The sequence below is a fragment of the Catharus ustulatus genome, chromosome 3 (genome assembly GCF_009819885.2).
Source record: "Catharus ustulatus isolate bCatUst1 chromosome 3, bCatUst1.pri.v2, whole genome shotgun sequence".
NCBI classification, from domain to species: Eukaryota; Metazoa; Chordata; class Aves; order Passeriformes; family Turdidae; genus Catharus; species Catharus ustulatus.
Window position 1 is genome coordinate 112,049,571 of NC_046223.1, and position 25,488 is coordinate 112,075,058.

The 25,488-nt window shown below is 41.9% G+C and overlaps 1 protein-coding gene across 2 annotated transcripts in view; it reads left to right on the plus strand.

Moving 5' to 3' along the window:
- The window catches only part of KLHL29 (kelch like family member 29), a 386,838-nt gene that overhangs the window by 125,494 nt on the left and 235,856 nt on the right, over positions 1–25,488 (plus strand). For both annotated transcript variants that reach the window (XM_033054932.1, XM_033054933.1), the window contains exon 3: positions 20,206–20,508. In XM_033054932.1, coding sequence (XP_032910823.1) covers positions 20,251–20,508 — 258 coding nt within the window. In that variant the 5' untranslated portion in view covers positions 20,206–20,250. The remainder of the gene's footprint in view (positions 1–20,205; positions 20,509–25,488) is intronic.

Consider the following 25,488-nt stretch of genomic DNA (forward strand, 5'->3'; position numbering starts at 1 on the left):
AAGGAGTTGTGTTCCCAAGGAACGGAAGATTTTTAATTGGTAGAAGAGTGTGGGGGTCATTCCTCAGCATTCAGATGCTGAGAAAGGAGAGGTTGTTACTCAAATTGAGTTTGAGTTTTCCATCAGTCCCGTGGCAGAGCACACTGGGCCCTCCAAAGCAGGTTCTCCAGTGCAGGGATTCCTGGGATCTTGTTAAAAGCATCAAAACCTGGCTCCGTCTGCATTCTCAGAAGCCTTTTTGTGTCTTAGCCAGGTGGTGGGATGTTTTGGATTAAACTTTCAGCTGTTTGGTTGAAAGTTTCAGTGCCAGGTACGATCCAGTGATTTCTTGGAAGCTGGTGCAGTTTCCTCTCAGTAGTTCAGGCAGGGAGGTGTATGTGGCATCATTCAAACAGGTCACTTCAAGCAACCCAGTGCCAAGACTCTCATTCTCACTTCCTTCATATTTATTAAAAATGACTAGAAACAAGTTCAGAACTTTTGTATCTGAAATGTGCTACATCTATTATGGTTGTCAGACAACTAAGAAAAAAGTCACTGGCTAATGAGTCTTAATTGTAACAAAACATCAAATCATTGTCACTTCTGCTGCAGTAAATGGCATTCATTAAATTAATCCACTCCATTACAGAAGTATTTTGCAGAGAATACCATGACCCAACTGCTTCAGTTACAGTAATAAGCTGAGCATATCACTGTGGCACTATTAGGTATATTAGAAAGCAGTTTGAAGCATGGCTGCATGACCTGAAGCAACATCAGCAGGTCTCAGGTAGCATGTTTGAAAAAATAAGCTGCCTTAATTAGAGACAGGACCAAAGCAGAGCCTAGATGTGAACATTCCTGTGGCTTAACACAGCAGGAAATCAAAAGCTGGATCGAGAACCTCTTTGGCTCCATTTGTAGAGCAGCACAAGCCAAAACAAAACTTAGACCTTGAACTGGAAAGGGGGAATTTAGCAATCTGAATGTTTCTTCTTTTTCTTCGCTCTTATGATCCACTTTTAACTTGGGAGCTAACCCACCATTCTGTCTCTCCCCTTTCCACCCAGTATCAGAAAACAGAGAACTGCATCGTGCCCCAGCATTGCTTTTACAATGCTGCCATCAAAAATTTCTGGCAGGAGTTGCTTTGACTTTTAGCTGCATTCAATTTCATACCATATGTGTACTTACACCCAAGGATGATACAGCGCCTTTGTAGCTGGGGAATGGCCTGCTTTATTAAACATGCCCCTTGCCAACGGGGAGAAGGAGCAGGCACAGCAAACACAGATGCAGGGAGGGAGGAACAGTCCGCGCCGCGTCGCAGCGCATTGTACCTGCGGAAAAGCGTCAGCCCCTAATTGGCGCTGAGCGCAGCCCACCTACTTAGCGAGAGAGGCTGCCAAGAGCAAATTGCCCCGGTGCTCTGTGCACCGTGCTGCCTGCCCATTGAATTCACTCAAATGGAAGGCTTTTGCCTTCATTTTCAAAACTCTCCATGTGTTGGCAAAGCGCTGTCTTGGGGAGAGGCTCTCTGTCTGGAATAAAAACCTCCTGAGGATGCGTTCCCTACTTTGCCTCCTCCAAGGGTGGTGCCACTCCAATTCTTCTCGAAATTTGAAGATGACTGCGGGGGAGGAAGGGGGGTGTATTTGTTTTGGGAAGAGGGGATTTATTTATTTTTTTTCCTGGGAAAACACATTTTGGCCCAGGAAGAATGAGCAAAATGACAATCTGTCTTGGAGCTCTTAAGCTACTAAGCACAACATTCGGTGCTTATATGTTGTCACATTGCCAGCAGCGGGTATGCAGAGGCAGTGCAGAAGAGAATAAATTAATGTATGCCATCCTTGAAACGATTCTATTGAGAGCCAGTGCTTTGTTTTTACTTACAGAATCATAATCTCCTGTTTTGGCCCTTCTTTTGCACCCAAGCACTGAGATGTGGCAGGGATGCTTCTGGAACAAGCTGCACTGTGGGATTAACTCCATGAATTCCATCACAAATAGAAATGGTTGGTCGATTGGCAGGTTTTCCTGCTGGTTGCTTGCATTTTCCCTTCTAAGCTAATAAAATTAATTGTCCAAAACTAAAGTCCCCTGTGAGGGGTTAGCTGTAGACAGCTGAATTGGAACAGAATGGGATTGCTGGTTCTCCTAAAGGTTTCTGCTCAATCCCTTATTTTAGGAGGGAACTTATTTTGCCCCTGGTTTTTGGTTGAAACTACGCTTAGAAACTTAATAAATTATAAGCTTGTCACTTCCATTTCATCACCACTACATTCCCACCTGCTTCTTCACCTCAGTTTCCTCCTCTCCACATCTGAGAAAAGGATATGAGTCCTTTGTTTCTTTTTAGTATTGTCAGCTTGCCAAATTCTTGGTACATCGGGTCATTCTTGCTCACCTAATGATTTCGCTTAGGGATTTTAAGTTGGATAAAACAAGGTCAAAAAGGTATGAGTACACAAGTAAAGAAAGTTTTGCAAACCACCTACTTGAATTAGTCTTGTTTGAGGAGTGGACAGGGTGTTGGAGGAATTCTTCCTTGGACATGAAGCAGGGAGTGAAAGGAACCTGGATGTTGTAGAAGGAAGGGTGGTGAGTAGACATGGGAGATGTGGTGAGAAGGAAGGGGAAAAGTTGATGAAAGATTAGCACTGGGGGAGAAAACTGGGAAAGGCATCGGGGGGCTGCAGAGTCCTGGGTTGAAGCTGCATCTGAAGGTGGGGTGTTGTTGCCTCCCAATCCTCCTCCAGCTCCTTCACTGAACTTTCTCAAGCCTTTCCTGTCACTCTGGGGACCCACTGCTGCCAGGCTGGAGAGCCCTGAGCTGCCCCAGGTGATGGCATTGGAGGGGTGGAGGGAGGGGCACAGCACATTTCAGAGGGCTTGTAGGACCAGCGAGTATGATAGTCAAGTTTTCTTGGCTGCTTCAGATGGACAGTGGTTCAAGATTAAAAAAAGGCAGTAAGGCAAACTGTGTTTTGTACATTCCTGAAAAGGACTTTAATCCAGTGGTATGTGGTATTTCCCTAGTTGTGATGACTGCGTAGTTGTTTTTCTCATTAAAAAAAAAAAAACCCCACAAAAAACCACAAAAAACCCACAATGACTTCATGAATAAGGTTTGGCTTTCCCTTCACAAGGAATTCAGTATTGGCAATTTTGCTAAGTTTATTAAAATGCACGAGAAAATTGTTGTTTCTTTTTTCTTCCATATGTGCATTACTGCCACAATATTACTTTGTGCAGACTTTACTGTAACCTGTACTTTAGCTGGTCAATGTAATTTATAACAGAAAAGCTACGTATTATAATGCCAGAGCTTTCATAATATGTGTGCTGCCTCCACTCTGCTCTTTCATGGCAGTGCTAGAAAATATTTTACCAGAATAAGTGTAAATCCTATAATCTTCAAAATTAAATGGGAAAAAGAAAAAAAACAAACCAAACCAGCCTCCATCAGAGCAGGAAGGCAGAAGCCTGTACCTCACGCAGTAGGTGAGCATGGGGTTGCCTGAGGAGGGTAGTGGCAGGCTTGCTGAGTTGCAGGAACACCAGGTCCCTCTCTCATGAGCTTTGGCTGAGATGTGGGTGTTGGCTGAGTCTGCCCAAAAGCTCTGTTAGAACAGTGGTGGGGACGTGGTGTTCATTTGGCACATCCTTGGTTGTTCTTCTTATCTCTCTCCAGTGAACTCCAGTGCTCTACTGAGCTGAACCTGGAGTCACATAGGACATCTGAAAGAGCAGAGGATTATACCCACTGCTTGTCTTGGGTCTAAAGCTGGAGTTAAAAACCAGCAGCAGCACCTGAGAGAGAGCTTTAGCCCGAGTGCTGAGTGTCGCTGTTCTGGGCTCATCAGCATCCAGTTTCTGGCAGGGAAACTCTGAGCCCAGCAGATTTCTGTAGTGCCTTGTGCTTCAGTTATACAGGGAGCCAAGGCTGGAAACCAGATCCCTCAGCAGGATGAGTCACACTGTATTGCCTCCCCTTGGTGCTCAGCTCAAAGCATCCCTGTGTTTTGGAGGGGCTCGTGACATGACACCGCAGGATTTGGGCAGTGGTACCTCATTTGGGAATTTCCAGCATTCCTGCAGTGATAACTGGCCAAATGATGTTCCCTTTGGTTTATTCAACAGCAGGACATTGGGTACCTAAATAGCTTTATTAGCAATAATGTGGCTTCCTGCAGACTCTGAGGTGCATAAGCCTAGAGGGGTTTTGCACATGTTTAAATTGGATATAATGTCTGACCTCTGCTCTCCCTACCTGAGGGCACCTTCTAGTTTGGTCCATATTTTTTCCTTCCTCAGCTGAAGAGGAAAGATAATAACATTCTTGACCTCAGAATATTTTGTCGTGGTTAAACAGGTATCAAGGGTGTTTTGGATCTGGTGGCACTGTAGCAATGTAAACAGCAAGACAGAACCCAATGGCAAGGCAATTGTGCAGATTTATTCTTTGTTTATGTTTGTCTCCTACCATTACCATGTTTCTGTAAAATTCTGAGTGTGTTTTGTGTATTGTTGATCTTGCACACATGCCTGCAATTTGCAAGAGAATTAAACAGGCCCAATGCAATGCCAGGAGCACGTTCCCCATGTGAGTGGTACTGCAGACTCCCGTGCTGTTTCCCACGTGTGGAAGCAAAGGATGCTCCGGCACTCACTGTCACAGTATCCAAGGCTGGGTTTGGCTTTCCATTCAGCCCACAGATGATGTTTCCAAAAAAGAAACTTCTACAAAATGGGGAGTCTCTGGGAGATAATTACGTGGTTGTATAAATAATGAGTGAGATATTATCTGCTAGCTCTATAGTCACATCCACGGAGAGAAGAGATGAGCTTTCTTCGAGGGCAGTAGAGTTCTCTCAGCTCAATTAAATGGACATATAGTACCAGCCTGACACTGAACATTTGTTCCCAGAGGAGCCTGTTAAAGGGAAATACAGTTAGTGTTGCATACAGCCTGTGTTTAGACCTCCTGCTTAGATTATGAAAAATGTTAAAGCTAAAAAAACCCCCTCATTATTTGAGTTCCAAAAGCTACCTGGCTCCTGCACGCTCCCTGCAGCAGGGCACACCTTTTGCACTGCCCGATTAGCTCCGTGTTATCTAGTTGCAAATGCCTGGCTTCTCTATTCCTGTACTTTATTTTAAAAGGCTTTTGCTGTATGCAATTGAATGTACTGTAATCTTCTTATCAAATACTGAAGCTCTTTAGTGATGCCATTTTGAAATGTACTTTGGTTTTTAAATTGCAAATTCTTCTCTGGCTGGAAGGTCTCTGTTCTTGGTGTAGGCAGTGGTTAAGAATATGTGTGTGTGTGCCTGTGTGTGTGTGTGTGTTTGGCTATATATTAATGCCTGGAAACAACCTGGCCCCTTTCCTGATAATACCCAATTGTGGGTTTCTCTCTAAGGCACTGGCATGGGAGGATATGTGCTACAAAGCTGGTAGCTGTTCTCCTGGGTCATTTTGGGGTGCTTTTCCTGTAGAGTTTTTGTTGTTGTTGTTGTATTTAGAACCTCTAGAAAGATAAGTTCTCTCTAACAAGAGCAAGGATTTTCATTATTATTTATATTACTTTAGGTGAAAGAACAAGGCTAGTCTAGTTTTGAGTATGGAACTGAGAATCAGAGCTCATATATTCTGGTCTCACATCTGTCACTAACTTGTGATGTGACTTGAAACAAAATCACTTAACCTGTGAGTCTCTTTCTCTACCTGTAAAATGGGGTTGAGAGTAAGAGGGATGCCATGAGCATTAAATATTTAATATTTGTAAAATACTTTGAAGACAAAGAGTGCCACATAAATGCTCATCTTCGTCTTAAAATACAAGGAACTGCATAACCTTGTGTGGGAAAAATTTGCTAGAAATTGTAACTTATTGAATGAAGACCAAAGCAGGAGAAGAAAGGACATCTTGCAAAATTGACTATTAAGAATTTTGAACAAAATGCCCTGGAGAATCTGTCTCTAAAGAATTGGCAGAGGCAGTCTTCAGGAACATTGAAAATATCTTCAGAATATCATAGGATTCAGTAAACAAAGTTGGACTTTTCTGCTAATAAGGAAGAAAAGAAAGGAAAGTTCTAAACAAATGGCTCCATTTAGCCTGGCCACAGTAATCAAGCATGTAATGGGGCCATTATGTGAATGCTGGGAAAGAAGACATCTAGTTATAGACAGGCATTATTTCAAAGTGTGTGTCTAATCCATCCTCAGTGGATGTGATTACTTACCTAGAAGATCAAGGAAATGGTATAGATATGTACTTTATTCAGGAAAGCAATTGGCAGAGCACTCCATCTGTGAAGATCATTCCAAGCAGCTCGTTCACTTGCGTCAGCTTAGAAATTGTTTACAAGTGGATAGGCAAAAAGATAATAATAGAATGCATGGGAAAAAAATGAAGGAAACTGGGAATTCACATGTCTTCAAAGCATGAAATTAAGCAAAACCCAGCCTTTGAAATTATCTAGAAGGTCTTCTCTGTGGTGTCTTTCATAAATACACTAATGTATTGCAGATACAGAAACACTCAGTCCTTTCTGTCCCTCCTCTCTACTACTAAAAGGATGAATGCATGAACTGCCTTGGGAGATTCTGAAAAAAAAATTTAAAATTAGCAGGGCTGCAGCTCCTTCAGATAAACCTGTTCCAGGATGGATCCTCCTCCACAGGCTGCAGCTCCTGCCTGAATCCTGCTTCAGAATAGGTTCCTCTCCATCAGGAGAGGTGTTCCAATGGGCTGCAGTGTGGATATCTGGGGGGGAAAATGCCAGTGCTGGGGACAGACTTCTTACAAGGGAATAGCAATTGGACAAGGAGTAATGACTTTAAACTAAAAAGAGTAGGTTTATATTGGATATTAGGACAAGATTCTTTCCTGTGAAGGTGGCAAGGCACTGGCACAGGTTTCGCAGAGAAGCTGTGGATGCTCCATCCGTGGACGTGTTCATGGCCAGGTTGGATGGGGCTTGGAGCAACCTGGTCTAGTGGAAGGTGTCCCTGCCCATGGCAAGAGGTGTTGAAATGGAGGATATTTGAGGTCACTTCGAACCTAAACCATTCCATGCTGATTCTGTGATCAGCTTCCATCATGGTCCATGGGCAGCAGGGTCACCCCTGCTCCAGTACTGGGAGCACCTTCTCCCCCTCCTCCCTTTTTGACCCTGGTATCTTACACTTTTTTTCCTTACTCCTCACTGCCTGTGCAGTGTTCTTCCCTTTCCTAGGACTGTTTCACAGGGGTCCCACCAGTCTGGCTGCAGGGCTCTGTGGTTCCCTGCAGTGGGGACATGGAACTGGCTGCAGGCAGCACAGGGCCACTCCTGCCTCCCCCTTGGGCACCACCCTGCAGCCTCCCCAGGTCACAGGAACTGCAAGGAAGAAAGCTGTTGACAGGTACATGAGTTCAGTGATCAATAATTTCGTGTTTTTTCCTTTCTTTTTGAGAGGGAACTGTTGTGCTTACGGGCAAGCTTAGGTGTGTATTATAGTTTTATGTAGGACGTTCCTGGTCCCTGTTTGTGCCCAGCAGGCAGGCTGCTGGATGAGCCAGGAGAGCTGTGCTGTTCAGAGCCAGAGCAGAGCCATTGTAACAGCCTCCTGCGCTTTTTGGCCTAAAAATCTATAAATCCGTGAGACTAGCAGGAGTGGTGTGGTGACTCATCCGTGCGGCAATCAAGGTGTCACAGCAAATCAAAAGTTTCCATCTCTTCTTTGAGACGGGGATTCGGAGAAAATGCTGACGGCAATTAAAGGAATTGCTCATCCCTGGCTGTGAAACCGCGGCGTGCCTCATAAGATATGCGTCTTATCTGCAAACTATTTATGGCTCTGTCTTGGGTAGGACGTGCCGGCACCCCGAGCTGTGGAGCAGGACGTGGCTTCCCAAAACGGGGTGTGCTGCTGGCGCCTCGTGCATGGGGCTGGGTTTGGCATTGGATGCTTTCCCCTGGTTTTCAGAGCTCTGACTTTGTTCTCCCAAGTGCCATCATCTGTTGGGATTATTCACTGGGAGCGCAGTACCTGTGCCTGATCTTCCTGTGCCTGCTTCTCTTGGTGCCTAAGAATTGCTTCGGTGATGGTAATTCTCAGTCTCAGCCTTTGACCACTGTTTGTGCCTTCACAGAGAGCCTGAATTTTAAGCCAGACTGATTAGTTAAGCAGCAGCAGCATCATTGGATGGATGCTTCTTGTAAAAGCTGTAAGGTTTTGCACGTGAGGAATAAATACTCTTAGTGATGTCTCTGTAATATTTTCATTTATGTCTCCTTGTTATGTTTTAGATCTCTGAAAACAAACTCCGTAGTAAGTTTTGTAGCGGTAGTAAAATGATTTGCTTCAACGGCTCACTATTAGATGTCACAACATACTTTTGGTTATCCTTCTCATGTTTATGGGGAAATGGCAATGTGAAGAAAGATTAATCAATCAGGAAAATGATCTGTTGTTTCCCTTCTCTTTTCATCTATTCCAAAAACCTGATGGACTGCGAGGCAGTGTCTCTAAGCAATGCATATAATGTGTGCAGTTACTGCATGCTCAGCAGCCAAATGCAAACATTGCAGAGTAGAAACACAAGGTTTATCTAAAAATAAACAAAAAGGAAACTGAAATCTGTACTTCAGATTCTACACACAAGCTGTTCAAACAGTGAGATCTTAATAGTAGATTTAAAAGTGTCAACAGCAATGGCCTTGTGTTTTTGCATGGTTAAAACTTGTCAGCAAATGCAGTCTTTTGAGTGATAATAACACTAAAAGGCTTACAACAGATTGTCCTTGGTGTACTACAAAACAAAAAAACCTCACAGGAACAACAAGTATCTGTTGACCTGGGGTCAGCATGGGAATCGCAGGTCACTGTTGTAGGCTGAGAAGCTTCTTGAGGAAGGAGCAAAATCCATGAAATCATTGCATTGCTTAACCACACAAGTGGAAGGTCAGAAGGGAGCAGACCTCTTCAGATTATATTTAGTAACTATGAAGATTTTGCTTCTAGTAGTCGCTTTGCACCACACAGTATTTCCCCCTGCCCTCCTCCCTGTGCCTCCTCAGAAAAATTTCATCTGATCCAATCCAAAAGTCATCACGTAGTCATCAGCAATTTTTCAGCAGACCAGACAAAATTATTCTAAAAGCAAAAAACAAATTATTTTGCTCTACATGTGTTTATGGACAGATGAACCAGGCCAGATCCATTCAGGAAGATACAAGGATGGGATGGCAGCAAATAAATATGCAGTGCTTCCAAATATTAAACTGTCCCCTGATGCGCCGCTGTAAATTGAAGTGAGTACTGTTGCTGTTAAGGTTGGCTTTACCCATATTTTTTGCTGGTGTTGACATCTACTGGATAAATTTGCTACTGACAGGAGGAATATGCTCTGCTATAGAGAACAGGAGAGCGCTGTCCCCTTCTCTCAGGAAGCTTGCATTGCACAGCTCTGTCTTGAACAGTCACACATCCTCACCACTGCCTTTTTTGTTGGTTTTTTTTTTTGTTGTCTTCTGTTCCCAAAATTGTCCTGTGAGCAAATATTCAATTTAAAAATAGTAAATGGCAAACACATTTGGGCAACAGACAGATGAAACAGCTGCTGTCTTTCTCACATAGACCTGGGTTTTTCTGTTTTGCCCAAGGCAGTAAAGGGAAATTAGTTTATTAGTTTCACGTTGGTCACTGGTGAATATCGTCCTCCCTCACAAAAATAACACTTTAATTCTGCTTGATTTGAAATAATTGACCGATCAGGAATGAGGCATGTGAAGGGAGCTACCAAGACAGAATTACACCGTTGGGCTGGAAGATCAATTGTTGGGGAGGAGAGCTGAGACACTGCAGCCTTATATTACACCTGCCTGTTTATTACACTTGGCCTGAGGGGAAGGCAATGCACCATTCTGATCTGTTGCCTCAGAGAAGTATGGATGTAAAATGAATGCAAAATCAGGGAACAGCAAGTTGGGTTTTTATGTTAATACATTTTATGTTGATATTGAGGACATTTCAGTAAACTGAGCTTCTAGTTTATAGAACAGCATATGTGTTTTTCCTTTTCTCTATGCCAATATACTTTCCTAAATGTGGTTTAATTTTTATTTTTTTTTAGCTTCTCAATAATACTTGTAGTGATTGACTGGTAGCAGTAGCACAAATACTTAGTAAAATTAGTCCCACTGGAAGATTACTCAGATGCTAGAGCTCTTCTTACTCCTCCTTCCTCCGCTCTTTCTGCCTGTTTTAATGATTTCATTTTAAGAAAAACGACCTGAGGCACAGCAGGGAGAGAAAAAAAAATAAAAATCACAAGAAAAAAACAATAGATAGACTTATGCTTTGGCAAATCCTGGAACAGAAGCAAGTCCAGATGTTTGCTATACAGGCATTTGGCATGTATATAACAGCCTCACTACAAGACTGCATATAGAGTTTTTGACAGCTTTGGTGGAATGAAAATGAATTATTGCTATTCAGAATAAAATGCAAAACATTTTGGCCAGTGCTTGCAAATCTAGTAGTTTTCAACTTATATTTTAACTAGATTCTTGGTATTCGTAAATGCACATTTAAGTAGATGCTTGGCAAACATGATTTGATTTTTCTGCAGTATTGAAAGGTGCTACATCACCTAACATATCTTGAGAGGGATATGGTGAGTGGTTCATGATCTGTTTATTATTTGATCCTGTTACTTCTAAAGCAGCTAATTAAAAGCTGCAGACCTCTGGCCTAGAAAAGGTGGGCTGCTGATTTCCTTCATTCAGCAAACAGCCTTCTTCCAGCAGCTGAAAAGATAAAACATGAGTCACTTGGGCCAGTTTTAAGTGAGAAGCAAGAAAGGCTGGTGGAAGAAATTGTAACAGGAATAGTTTTTAAGAGGCAGAAGAGCAAGCAGAGATGCTGGAATACTTTGATACTGGCTGTGATATTAATTCATTAGGATGGTGGCACTGTCCCTCTGGCGCTTGACGCATCGCCTTTCAAAACAAAACAAAAATAGCAAGTGGATGTAAATGATCCTTACTCTATTGAACCAGCTGAAAATAAAGTCAATCCATTTTATGAAACATGGTTAGGCCATGAGAGGTGATGAGCTGTGACTGCAGATGGACAGATAATGTGGACTCTGGCCAAGTCCAGTGACACGCACTGAGAAGGGAATGTTTTGATCCCAAAGCCCCAGGTGTCTGCGGGTGAGCAGCCCAGGATTTCCAGCCAGATAAAGTAGTGCCTGGTGCTGATGGACTGGTACTAATGGCACAATGATGGAAATATGGAAATAGGCAGAGAAACTCCTCTCCAGACTCTCCATGATCTCTAAAAGTACAGCAAGAATACAGGTGAAGAGAGAGCTTGTGAGGCTTTGTGAGTGGAGGCTAGTGGCAGTCACACATTTAGGGCAGCAGAAATTGCAAAAACTATAGTTATTCCCCGTGGGTCAGAGATGTTGTGTATTCTCTGGGAATTCACTTGCTTACTGGATGATTGGGATAACTGCACCTTCATACCTCAGTGTGCCACAAATCATGTTAAAGCCTTGAAGGTCTTTGGATGCCTGTTGTTATAGACTGTGCTAGTCTCATGTTCAATAAATTTAAAAAACCTGTTGTAGTTGTGGCACTTAGGGTTTAGTGGACTTGGCACTGGTTAATGTTTGGACTTGGTGATCTTTAAGGTCTTTTACAACCTAAATGACTCTAAGATTTAATGTTTCTTTACTTTTTTTTTCCCTGATGCAATTTGCATGGAATAAGTTCTTTTTATAAACCAGATGGTTAGGGACTATTTTGTGCTGTAAGTGTACATTTACTCTTGATTTGGAAGAGTGATACATGTCTTCTTTTAACAAAATGTGTGTCAGGAAATTCTGTGTGGTCAGAGGACATCAGTCCCAGAAAAGAAAATTTATGACTTCACCTGATGCTGGCTGAAGCTTTTAAAATGTGAACAGTGATGAGATGGGATGACCCAAAAATTTGTAGCATGTTTTCTTTATTACAGCGTTTTGCAGCACTAAAAGTGATCCAGAGAGCTGATGCTGTAAACTCTGCTGCATTTAACCCTTACCTTGGCAGAAAGCTTTCTCCTGTAATAGTTTTGACTGATTGATCAATCTTCCTCAGGGCCTGGAAAATTGAGAATAGCAGTAAATAAAAGGAAATTTTTCCACCTTGTCCAAAATGTAATTTGAAGACCTAGTCCCCTTCTCCTCCCACCCTTCCTCACCCACCTAAGAAACCATCCCCAAAGGAGCCAAAATCCTGCTAATTAAATTTTGTGAGATTTATTTTCTGACATTTGGCAACACTGACAGTAGCTTATCCTACATTTCTGCTTTATTAACTATGAAGTCTTAGGCAAGATTAGGTATGTCAGGTCCTGGCAGGCACCTAACACATTTTGAGAAGATGGCCCATTTCCCCAGGAGAAATCCAACCGTGTCCCTGTGTCCCCTCCCCACCTGTCCCCTGCAGCACCCCTGGACCCTGGCCACCAGCTGTCATCCTGCCAACCCTGTGCCGAGGTGTTGGCCACTGCCATGCAAGTCTTCCTACACAAACCCTCCACAAACTGACCTTTAACACGGCAGCTCTTGGCATTTGGGTTTCTTTCGTTTGCTTTTCATGCTAATGAGATAATTTAATTAGGGAAGTCAATGTTTTGGGCAGTGTTTTGCAAGCAGGAGTGTTACACAGGGACGTTATGTTTTTCTCTCTCTCCATTTTTAACAAGGCTGGGTTCCAGACACTGCCAGCTACCCTGGACCCTGCAGAGATATCTGAGGAAGTTATTATGCCTTTGTGTAAAGTTCTGGTGGATTTTCTCGTACAAAACTGCTGCATAAAATTCCAGTCTTGTTGCTTTAGAAGGTCCTTGGAAAGACCAAGAAATGTCAGCAGGTAGCACCTAAAGTTGATTTTTGGGGCTGAAGCGTGGTGAGGGTTGAATTTTGTGCTGAGGTTTTTTTGTAGGGTTGTGGGAATGGTTTCCGATAATGCCACTGGGGGAGAACAAGATCAACTGGGAAATCTTTCCAATAGAAGGTTGAAGAGTGAGAAATAGATTTAGTAGTTTTCTTCTGGAGTTAGGAATTTTATATCCCAAACCAGTATATTTTGTCATATTTTCTGTCAGTTTATAATTGGTGATAAGTGTATCTGAGGATGTGGATGGAGGCCCTTTGGAATAGTCCAAGAAACTTGTATGGTCAGGAGCATCTGCAGAAGGAAGCCCCTGAAACTGATGTAAACTTCATGACTTTGTGTCCAGGTCTGGCAAGCAACAGGATTCAGGATGGGACTTGTCTTCACCTTCTGTTCCAGCAGTGTGAGCATTGGGACCACTCCAAATCTTTGTGAACTTTTTTCACCATGCCCGTGCTCATGATCCATGAATTGAAGGATGTGTTACCCACTCTGCTCAGATTGTAAAAAAAATCAGTGTCTGAAAAGCAAATTACTCTATACAGGAAATTATCACAGAGAAGGTAAATTTCCTAGAAGCCTAGTAATAAAACATACATTTAGAGATTTTTTTAGCAAGCAAACCCTCATTTAGGAACGTTATATTCTGTCAACTGTGAAGGAGTTTTGTAAGGTGTGGTTTCACTCTCATTGTGACTGGGTTTTTCTCTCTTATTTGGATAGCCTAGTTTATCTTTTTACTTACCTAGAGGGAAGATTTCCATATGCATCTGAAATACTCAGAAATAAAAAGTGCACAAACTTTTCTACAATATTTTGAGATAGCAAAGCAAAATTCTCATTTTTGCTTCTTGCACAATGAGCTTTCTGCTCAGAAGACACCGTTGTGTTCATGCTCACATTTTATTTTTATGTGTCCCAAAGCATCACCTCCTCCAGCATATATTTGGAAAATAAAATCCTATCAAATCTCTTTAATCTACTGTTCCTTTATCACTTACAGGGTTAGGATTTTGTGGGGTTTTTTTCCTTTTTTCTTTTTTTTTCTTTAAGATCTGATTGTAGCAAAGCAGCTCAAGTCTCTCTGCCTTGTGTTGGATTTTACAAGAGCTTTACAACTGTTTACAAGTCTAAATCAGAGGTTTACAAAAGTAGACCTTGCTTGATAATAAAGTTGTTTCCTTGCCTCTCAAATATTTCTGGATCTTATCTTTCTACACAGCTGCTTGTAGTTCAGCTTTACAAAATCTCTTGATTGCATTCCTTCTGCATTTGTCTCACAGAGAGTTCTTTCACTGAAGTCACCCAAACAAAAAAAAAAAGTAGTTAAGTAAAAATTGTGAAAATGGATGAGTCAGATCCATGTAGGCTTGTAACAGTGATTCTATATGTGTTTATAAAGAGAGTCTTTGTAGGTTATAAAAAATGTTGAGCTCAAATAAAACATTTGGCTTGGCACATTGCTGAAGAGTTGCTCCTGAAGCTGCCAGGACTGCTAGTACCTTGTTTTATTTTGATTTTCTTCAAGACATGTATGACCTGACGATTGAGTTATATCCAGAATTTATGGAAATACTGATATATTTCGATGTGATTTTGGTGTCATGTGCATAAATTACATCTTCAGACCTGTGCCTGGGGAGAGGTTGTTGTGTTGGTAGGCTCTGATAAAACCGTGTGCCGTAACATTTCCCCTGCAGCATATATGTGAAATCATTCAAGCTTAGGTACTTAGACATATTCCTTTTTATCAGTTACAGTTCTTCATGCTAGATATGATGCTGGCAAATCTTCTCTTTATTTTTTCTTTTTCTTTTTTTTTTTTTTTTTTTTTTTTGTGTTTGGGTATCATAAAATACTTAGGCATTACATGCACTTAACTGCTTTTGAAGCTCTCTGATGGGCTGTTTTACCTGCACTTCTTTTATCCTGTCTGAAGATTATTTAGCTGTGTATTTTAAAGTTTCTGGTTCTTTCTTTCTCCTTTTCTGCCATTTCCATAATGACCGTGTATCTCCTTCCGTCACTGTCTCCCAGCGTCTCTCGCCTATCATGTTTCTGTAATGTTATTATTTAAATGGTAAATTTAGAAACAAATGCTTACCCGGGAAAAATTTAAATTAAAAGCTTGACCTTTATTTTTGAAGTCACTTAATGAAGTTGACTAATAGTCTAAGAAATCTGATTCTCTAGCTTCAGACTGGCTGAAAGCCTGTTTTTCCTTATATTTATATCTGTGGGGACAGGCACTTTAAGGAGACCTTGACTAGATAAGCGTGGAAAGCAGGGAAAAAACTGCTCCAAGGCTCGAGCCCGGACTGTCATTTAGAGAAACATGAATAGGAAGCGTTTTTTCTGCAGAACAGTGAGTGTTTTGGGCTTGGGGGAAGAAGGGCTGTGTTTAAATGTATCGAGCATAAAATGAAATGTTAACCACTTGAGTTTAATAAATCTTCAGCAATGATCTGTTTGAACCTGGTAAGAGCCCTGAGGACAGCACGCTGCTATCTCACACGCCGCTGGCCTTTTCCTTTCCTTTCCTCTGTGTGTGTGTGTGGAAGCCGTGGAAACAAGGAACAAATGAGCTTGCATAAGAGATGTGGTGAAAAATGAGTACCAGGAGCAAGGTGGTTTTGTGCTAAGAAGGCAGGAAGATTTCCAAATGGCCAAAGTGTTCAGGGCAAATTTGGAGGCTGGATGTTGTCATCCGTGTGAGTGCCCTACATTTCAGTCCCGAAAACACTCGCATTTTGCCGAAAAACTTTCTCAGATATTATTGTTGAGCAAGCTGTTAGTATAAGATATGTCTAAAATTGCTGATTGTAGAAATAGTTATGTTCTCTAGCAGGGGTACACTCACATTTTACTTTGCCTTGAGAAGGATAGATTTAAAGTAACTTCTTTTTATGGTCCCTCTCACCTGCTGCATTGCATGTTTTGGCCTTGTACAGTTTGGAGAGATCCTGTTCCATTCCTTAGAAGGTGTTTGGTATTGTTTCACCAGGCTGTTACCCTCTCCTGGTCTGCCCTCCCAAACTCATTTTTCTCTGAAGGTAAATGATGGGGAAGGGTCAGGTGTATAATCCTTGTGCCTGGCTCCTGCATTGCCCTTGTCTGAAAGAAAGCGGGCTCTGTTCTGGCATTCTTTCTGCAGCACAATGCCCAGTGATGCAGTCTTGGGGACTTTCTGCCTTGCCATATCACTAAATCTCATTTTAGATTTATCATGGGATTTGTATTTACGTCTGGTTGCTCGATCTCTCTTCTTTACTTTATAGCCCTCTCCACAGCCCTCCCTTAATACCAGTTTGATCTCCTTTTTTGGTTTGAATTCATCAGTTCATCCAGTAACTGCTATGGGCTCTCTTTCTTCTTTTCTCTCTCTCTTTAGTAGGATGTGGGATTTTTTCCCCTCTAAGAGAGTTTCTGTTCCTTTTGGCTGCACAATAAAATCCTTTGACTCTATGTGACAAAACGGGAGCGCATTTCCTTTCTATAGAGATTAAAGACACCCGGCTACTCCAGTGATTACATCTTGAGTAGAGGGTGAGGGAAGATCTGTCTCACTGCCTTCCCCACCTTCTCCAGATAGTGTGCCAGCTGGATTGGCTGTACAGAGGGATTTTCAGCAGTAACAGTGTGCAGTATGCCTCCTCATGGACTGCAAGTCTGAGATGCACAAATCATGCATTCTTCCTCTTGCTGGCTGTGTGCACACCCTGGGTTTATGGCTCTGATGTAGGGTAGATGTATCTGACATAGCTCAAAGCTTGTTTGCTCCAGTACTGCCTCCTAATGTGGCAGTGTGGAGCATTGTGCTAGCTGAGAAATCAACCCCACAGCTGAGGTTGGTGCATCTGTAGTTAGCCAAGGCTTAGCTGGGGTGATATCTAAAAAACAGGGTAAAAATGTTCTTGCTCTTCCCCAGTGCTGTTTAGAGGGATCTAAAACTAGGTAAGAGAAAATGCCTGCTCATGAATGTTGAGGAAAACTTCCTTTAAAAAGGTAAAAACACATGGATTAGTTGTAACTATTGATATTGCTGTTTGTAAGTATTAGGCATTGATTGATGTTTCTCCTTCTCTCTGTCTCCCCGACAGAAAGGGTTTGTTTTGGTTTTGTTTGTGGAACTGGTAGTGGCAGGGTTAGGGTGGTAGCTGGACTCGATGATCCTGGAGATCTTTTTCAACCTTAAGGATTCTGTGGTCTCTGACTGCAGTGACTGCTGCCCTCCCTGCTGCCCCAGTGAGGTTTCCACTGGCCTCTGTCTCTGTTGTTTCTCAAGATGGTTTATGCTGCCCTGTGTCAAGTTCTGTGCAGAGGAATGTGATGATTGCACTCGACTCGGAACACGCTGTTGGAGAAGCTTTTCTTATGAGTACAGAATATGTTTAAAGCATTATTATTTTGATTGTGATCCTCAACAACAATAGTCTAGACAAAGCATAAACTCTGGATCTAAAAATATATTTAAAAATTAGCTAGTCTGCTCACAACCCATTTCTTACCTCACCCAGCAGCTATTTATGAAAACATTTTCTATTCTTTCTAATTTTAAATAGCAAGCACTAGCAGTTGAATACTCATTTATTAGATGGTTATCCCCTCCGGTTTTTCTGCACATCTTGTTGCTGTCAAGTATCTTTGTACCCAGCCAAAAATGACATGTTGAAACAAGTAGTGTATATTTAATGCAATGTATTGGAAATAAAAAAGAAAAAAATTAAAAAAGAAGACTGATGTTTAGCCCCAGCTATTTTTTTCCATTGGAAACACCATGAAATACAGTAGCAGGACTGAGAAGTGAATGTGCTCATGAAGAGGGAGTTGGGTTTTAAGTAAACTTCTGAATGTGTGGCTTAGTCACAGGCTTTTTTTCCTGCTTGTTATTGACGTGGTTGCCTGTCAGTCTCATCTGATAGTAGAATTGCTGGGGGCAGGGTGCTGGGATCTGTGGCAAAAACCGCTCGCTATTGACTTGTGTGCATGTGTGCCTCTGCTCTGCGCTGAATGAAATGTCAGATGTGCTCGGGAGTGTGGGTGGGTGGGGGAGATGTGATTTGGTTCTCCCTGCTTGCCTTGTCAAGGAGTGCACTAACACAGCTGATGGAGATCCTCCAGCTCGAGAGGAGAAGGGCATTCGGTTGACAGCCACCATTCAAACAGTCACAAAAGATAGCTTCATACGGCAATGGAAGCTGTTGGGATTAAAAAGAAACTTTTTCAAAGGCAAGGAATAATAAAGGATATTTTGAAATTGCAGCTTGCAGTTTGCAGGCTCCTTTTTTGCCTGACTTAGCAAAATGGTGATAAAACAAATGAAAGCGGGGTTATACCTGTGGAATTTCTAACCTTTGAAAACATTCTGTTTAAGTACTGAATTTATTCTGAGATAGTTTTCACTAGAGAAAAAGTTTGCTTTCTTCACCTCTACTAAAAGAAAAGTTTCTGTTTTCAGTACAGCAGCTTTCACAGCACTGGTGTCTCTGGGATTTCCTGTGGTCACTGTACAGCTGAGCTCATGCGGTCCTCTGGAAAATTCAGAATTATCTTTCTGAATGAAAGTATCAAATGGTCACAAAAATAGTAGACAGAGGAATCTAAGTAAATACCAGAACCATCAGCCCACAAATCATCAAATCAAACATTGCATCACATTCTACTAGAGAAAAAAGTAGTTGGGTTAAGAGGAATGTTAATTATGTGTTGCGTTAACAACACTATGGTGTGGTCTCCAGTGTGGATTCTTAGTAGAGGTGCTCATTCCTGGAGAGGGACAATGTAACCATCAAAAATGCAGCTTCTTGGGAGGTTTGGTTTGGCCTTTTGCTGAACATAATGATTGTGGGAGGGATTTTGGCAGGGTTTTGTAATACCCATTTATATGATTGAATTTTTAACTGAGGAAGAGTACTCTTTGTCTCAGCTAGTAGCTTTTTAGTGGGCCTTTCATCCTTCAGGTATAATGATTGGGTTTGTTCACTTTTTTAATTTCTACTAGGTGAATAACTAACATTGTTGATAGGCATACTGTTTTATAACACTTTTAAGTTTTTTATCTCTCTTAACAAGTTTCTTATCTTCACGTTTCTGAGTGAGTTTAGTTCTGGCTTCCTCCACAATCCTTATGAACAGATGTTCTTACCATCCATTTTTGTATCTAAGAATTTGTGAAACCACATTGCTTCCACTGACCTGATGTCATTATAACAAAAGAACTTAGTGGATCGTGTGATGCAAATAAAATAAATCAGGTGCTGCAGTGACCTAGATACTCATTATTTATTTATGGAAATAAATACATTTAGAATTTATTCATACTGTTTCTTCTATTGCAGAAGCTGTAAACATTCACTTACTCAGAACCATGCTGGGAAAATAGCATTATTGCCACCATTCTGCACATTAGGAGACCTTGCCAGGAAGACTTCAGTAGCTGCTCTAGGCTGTGTAATGTATAATTATCAGAACTGAGATTAGATGTTGGGAGTCTTGACTCCCAACATTGTGTTAAGACATCCCTCACCTGGCAGATACAATCTGTGGATAACAAAGACTGAAGGATGATAAGGACAGGGTGATCACACAGAACAACTTGGTCATAGATCACCTATGGGTATTAAGTGTTTAAAGTGTAGCCAGAAGCACAGGAGGAGACAGAACATGCTGGCCTACCCTGGACAGCATCCCCAGTGTGGGGAGAGGTCACAGAGTGAAATATTCCCAAAGGAGCTTCCAGTGAGGAGGTCTAGCAAAAAGGGGGCTGTGTGAAGCAGGATGTGGCGCTGAAAATAGAAAAATAGTGGGTAGATTTAGCCAGGTAGATTGTTTTTGTCTTTGATCTTTACCATCAATATTTGGTCATGTGTCAGGTACAGGAAAGGGGCTATACAGAAAGGATCTGAAGGCTACTGAGAAAACTGCAAGATGGAGCTGTTGGAAATGGTTTCCTATTGTCAGAACATTGAATTATGACTTTCTTCTAACTTGGCTTTTCACAATTTGTGTGCTTTTGCTTGTTATTTTGCTGAAAGAGTTTGGGCAGATGGTGTTTCTTCAGGTCTGTGGGACTGGGCTCTCCACTGTGTCCTTGTACTTGTCTAAACTCTCATTTGTGTTCTAGATTAATATTCACTACGGCACTGCTCTCTTGATGTTCAGCTGGGAAAAGAGAGAAGCAGTGCTCTCCTAAGGCACAGAAGGCATGGCAGGTTACAGAGTAGGTCACTGTGCTGGGCCCTCGTCCCTAACTCCTCTTTGTCATCGATCTTCCAGGCAGGCTCCCGAGTTCCCCCTGAGCCGCCGCTGCCCTCCGGCGCGATGTCACGGCACCACAGCCGCTTCGAACGAGATTACCGTGCGGGCTGGGAGCGCCGGGACTGGAGCTCCAACGGGACCCCCGTGGGCAGCACCAGCTGCAGCAGTGCCAGCACCACCAGCAGCTCCCGGCCCGGGCTGCTGCCCCTGCCCATCGTCCCCGCGCGCCTCCCTGCCCCGGCCACCGCCGCCTGCACCACGGGCAACAGCGATGTCATCACCAGCCTGGTGGCCAACTCCTCCCCAGCTTCCAGTACCAAAGTAAGAATTCACCTCTTTTGTTTACTTTTTTAATTTTTTTTTAAATTTTATTTATTTTTTTTAAGCGGGGTTGTTATGTTGGAGGGATATTAGACATGGAGCGTCATCCATCCCTTTGTAAGGCTTGCGTTCACGGGATAGCCAGGAGTAGGAAAAGGAATTCATATGGGCAGTCTGTGACCTTTCAGTTCTTTCTACCAGAGTAGGTCTTTCTTCCTCCAAGACTGAGTGTCCCCATGCTTCTGAGAGGCCCAGGCAGAGCAAATGTTTCCTTCCTTTCACTACATTTGGGCTTTCTGTGGCTTTCCCTGTAACTCACTCTTCCCACTTTTCTTTTGGGAATGCTCTTCTCATCTGTTGACCAAGGCAGAGCTGTGGTTGACAGCAAGTGGATATAGTTCTCCTCCAGAGGGAGTGAAAGGTGACTAAAGGTCATAATTTTGGCTGAATGGGGTTTTTCTTCCTCTTTAGTTGATAGCTTCCTATAAACTTCTCAAAGCCTCGTTCTTAGTGCAGCTTGGAGTGAAACTGTGGAACTGCTACAACCAGGCTGCTCACTTGTGCAGAAATGCACACTGAGTGAGACAATGTTAAGCACTAAAGAATGGAAGTCACTAGTAAACTGTTGGACTTTTTTTGTTCCAATATATTATCGGAGGGAAGAGGGTGAGTTTTCCTTTTAAAGAAAAAATAGCCCTTGTAGAACTGCAAAGTGCATTTGATATTCTTGGAGAAAGTTGGGATTTCTTTTTGCATGCAGATTCAGGTAGAACAGCTGGGAACAGAAAAACCTGGCAAATGGTAAAGGTGACCAGAGTGCTGGCAAAGTGAGACGGAAGCACTGCTGGGTTTCTTTTTATGATATTTAACATTTTCTTTCAACTTGGTTTCATTTTAATAACTGAAAGTGCCAAATACAGCAGATGTAGACAGAGGGAAAGGAGACAATGAAGTTATTTAAAGTAAGCCAAGAGCAAGCTGAAATTTTGCTGCAGTACCATTATTATATTGATTTTTTTCACACTGTAGAGAAACAAGGTCAATGCTACAGAAGGAAACATTAGCCCAAAATGTGGTTGTAAAAATTTGCCATGGCATCTTAAAATTATTTTCATTTGGAAGAAGCTACTCAGATTCTGATCAAAACATTTTTAGTGTTCTCCAGATGCTATCCACTGATAGATGCATTTCAATCATGCTTTGTCTGGAGATGATTGAAGCAATTTTGAAGCCAAAGCAGTGGTTTCATTTATCATGACCTTTGTTCCTGGGTCTGCTTAGAGTCCAACAATTGTCTGGAGCTGATCAGCCCTTTTCCCAGATGTTCAAAACCATTTTGAAGCTTATCAGTGCCAGTAAACCATGTGTTTATTGGGGAGAGGAGGCAGGAACAACAAGTTAAGTGCCTTTTGATCATATGCTAGATGTGAACTGTCTTCTAAATTACCTTATTAGACAATTTTCTGATGACTTTCATTAGTAAGAATGTTTTGGCATGAATAGATCAAAAGCAATAAATAGACAAGAATGGAGGTAACAGGAGACACTTTTTATTCTGAGGACTGTTAATCAGCTGTGTAATCTCCCATAAAATAAATTTGTAAAAATGCATAAGAGTTTTTGCCCCAGCTTCTTCTGCTGTGAGTCAACAAAGCAGCTCTAACTGAAATTTTAAACTTGCATGTATTAAAGAGGAAAAAACTGTGAAGAGGTGAGAGAGGTAGATAGGTAGGGTAAGCAGAGATGTAAGAGTATGGTGCTTACCAGGTTTCCAACTGAAAATGGGAGATGGTGTCACAAAAAACATCAGGTGCTCCTGCACACTCCTGTTCACCCTGCCTGACTCTGTCTCTCCTTCACACACAGCAGACTTACACTTGTGGTCAGCAGTGCAACCAACCAAGGCTTTTCCTTGGTAGAATCCAGCTAATGGCTAGGCATAAAAAATTGCATCCATATATTGAAGAGATTGCAAAACGATGTAAAAACAATGTAGTTACTTGGTTTCTTTTAAAAATAAAACCATAAAAATTAAAAATCTTAAAACACTTTAAAGATAAACCAAGCATGTGCTAAGTTGACTTGAGCTGTGGAGGAATCACAGCCTGCCTACCTTTTGCAACCCTTTTGTCAGCATGTTTGTAGGATACCAGCTAGTGGGGGATAGGTGACATCTGACAGCTGGATTTGTTAGTTCTGTTTTGGGAGTGAGATATTTGATTGCTGAGCTGTCCTTGTGCAGGCTGAACCTCCCCCAGCATTATGGTAGGTCATTAACCTCAGTGGTGAGGGTGTGTCTCACACAATAGGTGACACAATGGATAAGGTGTCACGAAGCAAGAATATTGATAACCTGGTTCTCCTTGTCTTACTGTCCCAGGAGATAAGTGCAGCCATCAGTGCTGCCCCAGGCTGAGGTCAGAAGGGACTCTTCCTCCCTTCCAGTTACCAGTTTTGACTTTAGCATGTTTTCCAGAGCTGGTTTGGCAATCTCAAACCATAGAGAGCTACCATCTGTAGCCCTTCAGACTGGGTTCCTACTTACTAGTTATTATCTCAGTTAAAACCTTGCTTTGTTTTCTGTAAGTCACCTAATCTGTCCTCAGTGCTTTGGTCCTTGGTTCCTCTAGTTTCCTGCTACTGACCAGTTTCAGTAGCCTCCAAATAACTCTGCATCTTTTGCATCCCCTCCATTCTTCATTTGCCTTTGAAAATATGAGTGCTAAAACTTAGATACCCAACCATATGCATCCTTTCAGCATCAGACTCACCATTGCCTTGCATGGGGATAAAACTGCTCCCTCCCTGTATTTAAATGTCTGTATAGCTAGTAATTGCTCCAGACTTTTTTTGCCAAAGTGCTAAATTGGTAGTTATTAAAAATTCATATACATGGCATCATCCTCAATTATGGGTTTCCAAACAGCCATAGTATTGTCAAAGACTGAAGTGAAGTCTGTTTGACAGGATCTGTCTTCTGGGTACCTGTGTTGGCAGATACAGGTCACATTCCCATCCTTCATCTCAAGGTTAACTGAATCCTAAAGTGACAAATTCAAAATGGAGGAAAAACTTTCTCTGACATGTAACTGGGCTGTATGACTTGCTGCGTGATGGAATTGTTCAGGGAATTCATAAATTGTTTTAAGGACCACTAGTCTACCTAATCTGGCTGAAACATGGTCTTTAAAATTGTGTAAATGTATGTAAGATTTAAGACTTTGCCATGACTTACGTGGTATGAATAGAAAAAACATTGGAAAGGAGAGAAAAAAATGAAACTATCTTCAGGGGGAAGCTTAGGAGATGTAAGACTAGCTGTGAGGGGGTTGGGTTTGGTCTGTGATTTTCATCCTTCTGGAAGAGCTTTTTACTACTTTCTGTGGAGGACTTTAGAAGGTTTTTATTACTAATTATTAATGTGTAGGAGAACTTCAGAACTAATTATGCTTTGCAGACCTTTGAAATTTATTCTCAAAGCGTACCTGTAACCTTCTATACCACAGATGCTTTGGTACAAATCACACTTAGTGGATCTGCCACCTTTAAGTGGTTATGGATGTTTGGTCTGAGTTATTTAAACAGAAAAAAAGCTGTCTTTTCCCAAGCTTTATTTTTTTGCTGAACAAAATGACAGTGAGACTTTGCACTGCTATAACCCATTTCATTGGAGGCTACCAGAAAATATCAGAAAACCTATTTAAACCTCATCAACCTCTAAGAAACAGTTTGATGCTGTACACCCAGTATATTGACAGGGAAAGTGAGGCACTCAGAGGTAGTGAATTTTGGGTTTTCTGCTCATTCTGTGCCACTATGAGCAAAGTTTCAACTCTTTTACCCAATTTGGTTTTTCTGCCCTGATTCTGTACCCGAAGAGTTGGGCCCCAGTCTGGCACCAGAGGCAGCACAGTTTGGAGGGATGAGTCCTCCACTGGAGATACTTCCTCAACCCCTCCACCAGTATTCCATAAGAAAGTGGAATCTTGCCAATAAACTGTGTTTGGATCAATTTGTCAGACTCTGGGCTCAGCCATGTGTGATGATTGAGCTCAGGGTTGGCTCTGTACATGGTGGGGTTTGGGGGTTTTTTCTGTAGTGAGGTTATTTATTGGTCAAAGGAAACTATCCAAGAAATCCTTGTAAGACTACAGCACTGCTTAAGGTATTGGCAACAAAACAGTCTGAAATTCATTTAAGGATGCTGCACACCATTCCAACTATGTTTTCTGTTCATCTCAGCAGCACCTTCATTCTTTGTTGCTTTTCTGAATTACTTTGCGAGTTACTTGTACAATTTTCTCCATCAAAGCTCCTGTATCACAGCTTCAATTTAGAAGTGTTGTCATGGGCTGTAATTTGAAATTTTATTACCGAGAGATTTTTTGGTTATAGAACATTTACTTTTATCATCTCTATATTATTTTTAAATGCCTGAAAAGATTGATACATCAACAGAATCTGTGCACCACCAGGCGAGATCTAATTTTTTTTCCCAACCTTAATTTTAAAAACCCTTTGCTTGGAACATAAATTGATTCTTCAGCCCCCCAACACTTAATGATTTGTTATTCTCAAGGTTGAACCTATGACAAATTTTACAAAAACACCAGTCTTCAGTTTTGATAAAATTTTCTCTAGTTGAGCTCAGGGATAGCTGTGTAGTTTTAAGTCTTTAAATAGTGTAACTGAGGCGTGATTGTGGCCTCCTGTTCTCACAGTACTCCTTTAGCATTTAAGACTTGTGTGTTTTTGCTACCAGAGTTGATCCCACTGTGGTTAGCCCCGGTTATGATGTGGGAGGGAAGACAGTGATGATCAAACATTTGTTAACCTCTCTGGAAAGTCGGGCAGGGATTGCAGGAGAAGTAGCCACCGCTGACTTTGTGCATCAGTACAGCTAAATAGCATTAAAAAACAAGTGGGGAGAGAAGAAAATTCTCATGACAAAGGAAAAACAAGTCAATCTGGCTGAGGAAT